This window comes from Dipteris shenzhenensis, chromosome 7 (genome assembly GCF_047967505.1).
Source record: "Dipteris shenzhenensis isolate YYH24624 ecotype China chromosome 7, Dip_SZ_1.0, whole genome shotgun sequence".
Classification (NCBI taxonomy): domain Eukaryota; kingdom Viridiplantae; phylum Streptophyta; class Polypodiopsida; order Gleicheniales; family Dipteridaceae; genus Dipteris; species Dipteris shenzhenensis.
Window position 1 is genome coordinate 1,406,551 of NC_141602.1, and position 9,612 is coordinate 1,416,162.

The 9,612-nt window shown below is 39.8% G+C and overlaps 1 protein-coding gene across 1 annotated transcript; it reads right to left on the reverse strand.

Annotated features, from left to right (window-relative positions):
* Positions 1–355: 355 nt before the first annotated feature.
* LOC147899794 (uncharacterized) lies at positions 356–3,873 on the reverse strand. The gene is made up of 5 exons (XM_087377085.1): positions 3,584–3,873; positions 3,390–3,492; positions 2,860–3,127; positions 2,589–2,764; positions 356–453 (listed from the first exon to the last, which is right to left on the reverse strand). The coding sequence occupies exons 1-5, from the start codon at positions 3,686–3,688 to the stop codon at positions 356–358; spliced, it is 750 nt and encodes a 249-aa protein (XP_087233211.1). The 5' UTR covers positions 3,689–3,873.
* Between the last annotated feature and the right edge of the window lie 5,739 nt (positions 3,874–9,612).

A 9,612-nucleotide genomic window follows, 5' to 3' on the forward strand; every position in this document is an offset into this window, starting at 1 on the left:
TGGATTGCATGGTTATAGATGGTTATAGAAGGGATGAGGTCCATAATCATATTGAATTGAATTTATGGTACAAATTTTACTGATTCACGAAAGCAAAAAATATGAAGCCAAATATTTACTTACAATTCATGATATTTCGAAATTGTAAATTAAGTTTTCAAATAACAAAGCAACATGATTCGATGCTAACCCCATACAATCTAGCTTACATTTAAACAAAAATCTTTAAAGTTTCCTAAAAGAACTATCTCATATATCTACTTGGCATTCATATGAGGTTTGTCTTATAAGACATTATAAAGGGCATGATGATGAGGAAGAGAATTAGGAACAAAAGCTAGCCCATAAGACAACCTCAATTTGTTAACTCTCGTGTTCTTTTAGCAAATGGAGGTCTTTGTCCAAGAGGAAGATTATGTCCCCAACTAGTCTTTGCTCCTTGACCTCCATAACCTGCTTGTTACAATATTAATTATTAATATTCCAATGAAAATATTATATATTATTGTTTACATCAAGCCACTTGTCACGTTGATGAAAATAACATCTTTAGTCTATGTTCTTACAAACATCTTTCACCTATGACCTTACAAACACATTGTTGAAGGTTTTACCAAGTGATGAGATTCTTATTTACATAAGAGCCTATTTCCTAGTTCGAAAGTACAAGTGAAGAATTTTAATGAAAGCATGCATTCCCATTGATATCCAAGGGGGTCCAGTTATGTTATATCTCTTAGCAGCATATTAAAGATGCTTGAAGAATATGTACTGTAAGGACCTTTTGTGAATGGATGCAAGTTGATCTATAGATAACAAGGGTTAATTTAACAAGAATGCTACTTCACTTAAGAGACTAAATCGAACTATAAAGATGGGTGCTCGATTGAATCTTTTAAAAAGTAGAAGCCATCAGAGAATGGATATCATAATGTAAAAATATAGCATTTTGTGTGAAAAAAATATCAGAATTTTCTTATCAGACTACCAATGGAAATGGAATTAGGTTGACTTAATGTAACTAAAGTAGTTAAGTTTATTAATATAACATAACATCATGTAATATAAGATAGTATATACCTAGATGAATCCCGGAACATTCCCAAACTCATCCTCTAAGAACACAACATAGTGCAGTTTCAATCTCATGAGAGTCACTCACAAGGTTGAAAACCATAAACTCCATCATGCATAGCAGGGACTAGCTACTATGACATCCCCACTGACGTCATTAGCGTCCAACAGTGGGTGTAGACCATAGTATAAAAATATGCTCTCACACATACAAATCCACACACCCACACATACTTGAGCATCCATTTATACAAAGTCTTCGTATTGAGTTTCTGTCGGCACTTCGGAGGTGAAGGGCAGACTCAGCCATGATGAAGGCTAGCACTAAAGGAGAAGGCTAATCAAAAGGTAGTCCAAAATCTCTTCATTCAAGCTACAACTGCTTGTGAAGTCTAAACATTTTCATTTTAGTCTCTCCTCAACGAGCATCTAAATCTAAATCTAGCTGATAGGGCAACGCACCATTTAAGATAGAAAGAATTATCACAATACCAGCAGGCCGCAACTTGGACGAAAACTTCACAAGGTGAAATTTGCATGTCCGCTAATACGGCAGAAGCATATACCTAGATGAATCCAGGAACATTCCCAAACTCATCCTCTAAAAACACAACATAGTGCAGTTTCAATCTCATGAGAGTCACTCACAAGGTTGAAAACCATAAACTCCATCATGCATAGCAAGGACTAGCTACTATGACATCCCCATTGACGTCATCAACGCCCAACAGTGGGTGTAGACCATAGTATAAAAATATGCTCTCACACATACAAATCCACACACCCACACATACTTGAGCATCCATTTATACAAAGTCTTCGTACTGAGTTTCTGTTGGCACTCCGGAGGTGAAGGGCAGACTCAGCCATGATGAAGGCTAGCACTAAAGGAGAAGGCTAATCAAAAGGTAGTCCAAAATCTCTTCATTCAAGCTACAACTGCTTGTGAAGTCTAAACATTTTCATTTTAGTCTCTCCTCAACGAGCATCTAAATCTAAATCTAGTTGATAGGGCAACGCACCATTTAAGATAGAAAGAATTATCACAATACCAGCAGGCATTTAATATAAGATAGTAGTTTGTTATAATGAAAATCACAAATTTTGTCCAAGTCCACTATATGAAGACATGTATAAAAGCAAAGTTTTTAATGAGCTTTGAAACATGCTCATGGTAAAAACTGAAGGGTAAAGGGGTTAGTAAAGAGACAAGGTGCATTTAAAATGTGAGCATAACCCCAATAGAGAGGGCACGTGCTACCTAATTTTGTGCATGTTATTACTCCCTCATAGACATTTCAAGCTCTTATTTCGCCAATTTTTGGCCGCACTTGACTTGAGCATTGGTTCCACAAGTTTTTCGGAAAGGTTAAAAATAAAAATTAGCTCCCTATTCATGAGAGCAATAGCATTAAGAATTCACGAAGTCTTTTTCCACCACGGATTAGTGTTAAGACTAGCCCTCCATGGTAGCTGATTAACATAATATGGAGGGAATTAAGGCACAAACTTACCGTAGAATTTGTAAAAACTGTATCTTCGTGTTGCAGGATGAATGGCGTGATGCAGAGGGGCACCGGTTTGTTGCCTCTTGCTTGGAGATGGCTCCATCAGCCACTCTCCTGCGTTCTTCCTCTTTGACGGTGTGAGAGTGTCCAGTAACTTTTCTTTCTCCAAGTCTTTAGCTTTTCTGTCTTAACAAGCAAGAAAAAAAATTCAGCTGCATGCTTTCTAGTTTCGGTTGCTCGTTTTCTAATGGTGAAAGATCGAAGAACATCAACTTACTTTTCAAATAGAATCATCGGTTTTAGGGGCTTTGGTCTAGCAGATTGAGAAGGTTGCTCTGTTGTTCTTCCTAGTAGTTTTATAGGCAGCCCGCGAGTTCTTTGTTCTGTTGTTCTGTCCGACTCGTCTCTCAGCTTGAACATGTAACCCGTGCTAGACTCTTTTCTGTCTCTCTGTGTCCTAGTGCTATCTTTCTCGGAAATTTCCTCAGTACTAGCTACAACAGTGTCTCGCGGAGACTCCATTCTCACCTGCCTGGTTTGAGTATCTGCGCGAGATTTGTGAAATTCTAGATCCCATTACAGGGTGAAAGAAAAATGCAGCAGTTTTAGAAACCGGTTATGTCCAGTAAGTCGCTAACTCAAAGTCGTTCTCGTGTGGTGCCAGATAACTGCAAAAATTAGAGTGCAGAGCGTGCAGACGGCACACCACTTAACAAAGCAATGTTCTGAAATGTTCGTGGCTTTCGTGTGGATCTAGGTACATCCCCTGGATTTTTTTCTGAAAGACTGACCGGGGAGAAAACACACCAGAAGTTGAGCTCTGCCCATTCGAACTGAGGTGTTCAATCCGGGCATCGTACTTTTGTAAGGGATGGTTTGGTGACGCCTCGATTTTCGTTACTGACGCTGCCTGCATTCGAAACGAAACGCTCCATGTAACAGGGAACTCGAACGCAGAAGCACAGTTTTCCCGAGTACTTGAAGCGGGGAAGAACATTTACCTTCCCCTGATGAAACGCGTAGAACATTCCATATTCTCTGTTCCAAGTTCGCCATCTCGGCAAATGCCAACCTTCCGACACCATCAGCCTTTCCAAGGCGGCCATCTCCTTCTTCTGGTAAGACTTCAGCAACTGAAGAAACTCAACCGAAAATGATCTGTCCGGGCTGTGCAATTAACATCAACAATTGATCTGCTCTGGCAGGCCTCTGCACGATGTTTCTTCTCCTTTTTGGACGCTACCAAGTGCATGAGAGAAAAACAATGACGAAAGGAGGACTGATCACAGAGACTGAGCGAATGGAGAGATGGATCAGCGAGCAAGAACAAGGATTGATTGAGCAACCGAAGGAAACGCCGGTTGTTGCTTCTTCAAGGGGTGCGACCATGTCATCTCAACCAACCCTAGTCACATGTACTTAACTACATTTACTAGCGCATGACCAACTTACTAGGTTGGGTGGGCTACAAGCACAAACACGAGAAAGAAAATAGACAATGTAAAAATCTTCTTATAATATAATACAGATACTTTTTTTGCTCTTTAAAAAAAGACATTAACATTTCATCTAAAAATAGAGTAGTACAAGAACATGGCCCTTGAGATGGCGGTTACAAGTCAAATCTACTTATCATCACATCCTCAGAGCGGGTCCCTTGAGTCTAGGAGTTCTCGGCCATCCTACCACTCTAAACTCAAGCCGATGGCATATCATGCAAAAGTGTGGTCCAAGGTTGCAATGAGCTTGGTGTGCCTCACATACTCCCTTGAGCTGCTTGTTGAATGTATTAGTGAAGACCTTAAGCCCATTGATTTGCACTTTATCTTCAAATGCTCACTCTGTACACTTCAAAGTCCAATTTTCGGCACGGAGCATGTAACTATGACTTGAAATTGAACTTGAATCCTTCCATTTAAATGTGTAAAAATTACAGGCATGATATACAACACAAAGTCCCTTAGGACCCCATCCTCTCTGCAAATGTCAAGGGTGGTGTGGTGATGTGCAAAAAGGTTATGCCTTTTAGGAATTAAAAGGCCAACAAAATACATGAATAAGGATATGCTCACAAGAGTTCATAATTCATTCTTGGTTGCAACCTCTATAATATTGTGACATGGACTATAACCATATGAATTGGACCATCCTTCGATCTTGCAACCAACTTAGGTATCTCTACTGTTGATTCTGAATCTTCCTCGCATCGAGAACATGCATAAAAGAGAGGAATGTTGTCAGAATTTAGATTGAACTAAGGATATTTATGGCAAAGAAAGCAATTAAAAATAGCTCTATAATAATATATAATATAATAATTATAACCACACATAGTGTGGATGGGGAGGTGACACACTTCCTTTCCCAAAGAATTATAATCCGAGGAAAAGAGCCATTTCTTGGGCATCAAGATTGAGAACATTGAGAATATTAGCATTAGATAGCATCGCGAAATAAGTCTTGTGAATATCCTAGGATATTGACATGTTACCTGAACATCAATAGTCATATTCATATTGTAAGTCAAGAAATCAATATCTTGCACACTCTAGTCTTATAGATCTCTGTTGGACTCAACACATTAGTTTCAACAATCCTAAAACAATACCCAATCACCTAGCGATGCTCACAACACAACTAGTTAGTCGCAAGGATTTGGAACCTACACTGAAGCCGTATTCAACACCCACGTCTTGGAGAAGAGGTTGCATCACCTTCTGAACATGAGATGAAGTACCACATAAGGCAGTTAAAGACCAAAAGATTCAGCGACCTTTTGAACATGAGGTGAAGTACCACGAGAGGTAGTTGAAGACTAAAAGAATCAGTGATGTCAATGTCTCTTTTCTGTTGCAGAATTACAAGAATCTGATTTGTAGTACCCATTTCTGTTTCACAGTTCCTGCAAAGAAATTCAGCATGTTGAAAGCACAAGTGGCTTACTTATATAAGCTCATGCTTGTGATTCCTCAAGCTAAAGCGATCAACCGCACTAGTTCAAACTATTTAAACAAGCACATAGATACCTTGGTGTTCTTATCTACTACTTTGGTAGCTTATAGTGGTCATTCTGATAGAGGAAGGTTATGTCTTAACTTGTTTGCAAAAATGTAGCACTTAGTAGTTATTACATCATAGTTCAAGGCGGCAACAAATCTTGGCAACATGATAGTTTAAGCGCTTATCATGTATTAGGAATGAGACAAGTATTCGAGACAAGATATGAATCTACTCTCATAAACATTAACGGAACTAGAAAAGATTTGTCCTTGAGCTACCTCCTTCTTGAGGCAGACTAGAGTGGTCTCTCTCTCTCTCTCTCACACACACACACACACACACACACACACAAAATTTAATATGTGAGACAAAGTAGTGGACAGTTGAAAACAAGCAATGGTAAAAATACTCATGTATGAAGAGGCTTAGCGAAACAAAATATGTATGGCGTCTTTTAGTATATTCACCTTGGGTCAACATTTGCTTGGGTGTAGCCAACTGTGAAACTATTTTCGGGGCCTTTTTGGAACCACGACACGATGCATTGGTGGGTGAGATTTTGAATTTTACGTGAACCCGCTCTCTCATTAGAAGTTTTCCTGGCATCATGATTGCCGCATTAGCGTAATAATGAGACACAATCTTATCATTGTCAATAGCGCAGAGCTCGATACATGGCACTACATGCATTTACTCATGACCGCAGAGACTGTTGCTTTGCCTCCTTTGCACAACGTAGTCTCTGGCTTGACTACATCACACACCTTTTGCCTTTCCACCTGTCATTGCGCAACTTCGCCATCTATCACTGCGCAACACAATCTTTTATTGCACTGACCACCGTGCTGGTTAGAGCAATGATGTTGGCATGGAGCGACTACCATGTTGGCTTGACTACATCACATAACTTTTGCCTTGCCACGTGTCATTGCACAACTTCACCATCTATCGCTGTGCAACACAATCTTTTGTTGCGCTGACCACCGTGCTGGTTTGAGCAATGATGTTGGCATGGAGAGACCATCATGTTGGCATGAAGACCACCGCGGTATGTTAATCCCTAAAGGGGGACCCTCAAGGTTCATATCCGCAACCACCGTGCTAGCTATTGGAGCTATTTTACTTCTAAGCCAAGGAAAATATAGTCTTATTTTGGAGCTATTTTAGTCCTATTAGTCCTTGTGCGCAACAATTTCTCAACCACTGGACTGGTTCTTGGAGCTATTTTACTTCCAAGCTAAGGAAAATGTAGACATTTGAAATTTATGATAGTTTCCTTGCAACCAACGCGCTAGTTATTAGAGTTATTATAGTTCTAAATCAAGGAAAATATACTCCCATTTTGAAGCTATTTTAGTCCTACCAGTCCTTGTGCAACAATTTTTGCTAGTTCTTGGAGCTATTTTAGTTCCAAGCTAAGGAAAATGTAGTTCTATTTTAGAGCTATTTTAGTCCTTTTGCAACAATTGCTTATGCAACAATCACATCGGTTGCACTAGTTGTAGTAGATCCTAGATGAGGGCATTTGTGAACCATTTTCACTACAGTAACAACAGTTTTTTCAACAATTTCTTGTGCAACGATCCCTATGGTTGTGGTAAAATGTAAACGAGGTGCTTCATTAGAGCCACTTTCACTATCGAAGTAACAACAATAATAGTTTTTGTGATCTAATAGTATTACATCAAAATTGAAACAAAATAAATTACATGTGAAGTAAACATTTAACAAAAGAGATTACATCCAAAGATGCTAGAACTTTCTCTTTGTGACACTTCTTTAAACACTTTTTAGCACTTGTCAACACCACCACTGTGGTGGGACCTAGTGTTACTTTTTGCCCTTGTTAGCACTTTCTTACACTTTTGACCTGGTGGCTCGTATACATGGGACAATACGAGCACCTCGTACTCGTAGTTAGCACTTTCTTACACTTTTGACCCAAAACTCCTCGTTTGCAGGGGACAATACGAGCACCTTGTAATTGAACATAACCATCTTCATAGTAACTTCCTTCAAGGCACTAGGAGAGAGAACTCAACTAGGTGGTGAGCTCCCTGTAATCGAGCACAACCTTTGACATTGGGCTAGAGAACTCAATTTGGTGGTGAACTCCAGCACACTGATGCTCTCAGTGTGTTGGCGCTCATCACCAGCAGTTTGACTTGTCCTCCCCCAGTGCCGAAAATCGGGCGTCACTCTCCACCAAGTTAAATTCTCTCCCAATCATGGATGATTTTTTCAAGTTATTTTCGTTAAGAAGCTAGAATTTTATATTGGCGTCGAAAGTTTGTATGCCCTAGGAGAAATAAGTGTTTAAAACATTTGCCAGGATTTGAAACTTTTGTGCAAAAAAATTGAAAGTTTCGCCAGGATTTACATTTTTCACTTCAAAATTAAAAAGAAAATATATAAAAGTCCACTACATTCCATCAATATTGTGAAACTTAAAAAATGACCTTGATAAACTTTCCCCAAGATTTTATATTATTATATAAGCATAGATTCGATAAAAACATCCATGCTCCCAGTGCTTGACAGAACAATGACGATATGCTACCAGGTTTAGTTCTCCTCTCCCCTGCCCATGGATAGACATAGAAAAGGCCTCGTGTGGTTCTCTGCCACTATACGCTAGGTCTGGACCTCTTCCTGGCAGTCTCCAAACACAACACCAATACCAGCTTGTTTGCCATCGAGCTTACTAACCAGAAGAAGGGATCGATGTTGAAAAAACCTTGGTTACTTGAACATGGCTATGGTTGGTGGAGTGTTGCAGGATGGAGAGCCAAGGCAAACTATGGATCCCATGACTTGGGTAGCATTATGAAGGGGCATCGAGGTTGGAGTAGAAGATTCATCACAGGGTTGGAAGGGGGCTTGGAGAGCATGGAAGGGGGTAGGAGAGGGATTTTCCTGGGTGTGGTGAGTTGTTTCTCTGCCCTTAAGGCCTTTATATAGCTAGACTTGCCATCCTACCACTCCTGAATCCTTCATTTCTTGTGTCGGTTTGTGCAACTCTGAGTGCCTATTGCTTCTAAGAGCACACAATCCACCCACTGGATTTTGATGGTAGCCCAGCCTAGCATAGGACATCATATACATCATTGTCTAGTCATGACGTGCGATTAAATGGTTGCCATGGGAGAAATTCTTGGTCATCAAAGGCAAGATCATAATCCATTGGGATCAGGGGGGAGGAGTAGTGGTACATGCACCTAGCATGGTAGCCCAGCCTAGAGTAGGCGGTCATATACATCATCGTCTAGCCAATGCGTGTGATTAGATGGTTGCCATGGGAGAATTTCTCTGTCATTGGAGCCAAGATCATAATAATTCAATGGGATGAGTGGTGGCATATGCACCCAGCTGGGTGGTAGCGTAGCCTAGCATAGGCAGTCATATACATCATCGTCTAGCCATGACGTGCGATTAGATGGTTGCATGGGAGAAATTCTCAGTCATCAAAAAATTCTATTAGTCTAGTATGTTCTTACAATCTAACTCTAGCTTAATGCTAATCTAAGCATGTGAATTAGATGGTCCCTCATGCAAAGTCATTGTTATTACAATCTGATTCCAATCAATGCTAATCTGAGCTTGTGAACTAGATGGCCCCTCATGCAAAGTCATTGTTATTATAGTCAATTGCCTTGAAGAAAGGCAAGATCAAAATAGGACATCAAATTAGCATTGAGTCAATTCATCAAATTGTAATAACAATAGTTTTCGGTCATAAGAATGAGAACTATTGTTATTACAGTATGATGAACCAACTCAATGCTAATCTAAGCTTGTGAACTAGATAGTCCCCCATGCAAAGTCATTGTCCCCATGCAAAGTCATTGTTATTACAATTTGATTCCGGCTCAATGCTAATCTGAGCCTGTGAATTAGATGGTCCCTCATGCACAATCATTGTTATTATAGTCTGATTTCAATTCAATGCTAATCTGAACCTATGGATTAGATGGTCCCTCATGCACAATCATTGTGTCATTAAAACAAGTGAACTGGTTGTTTGAGATTA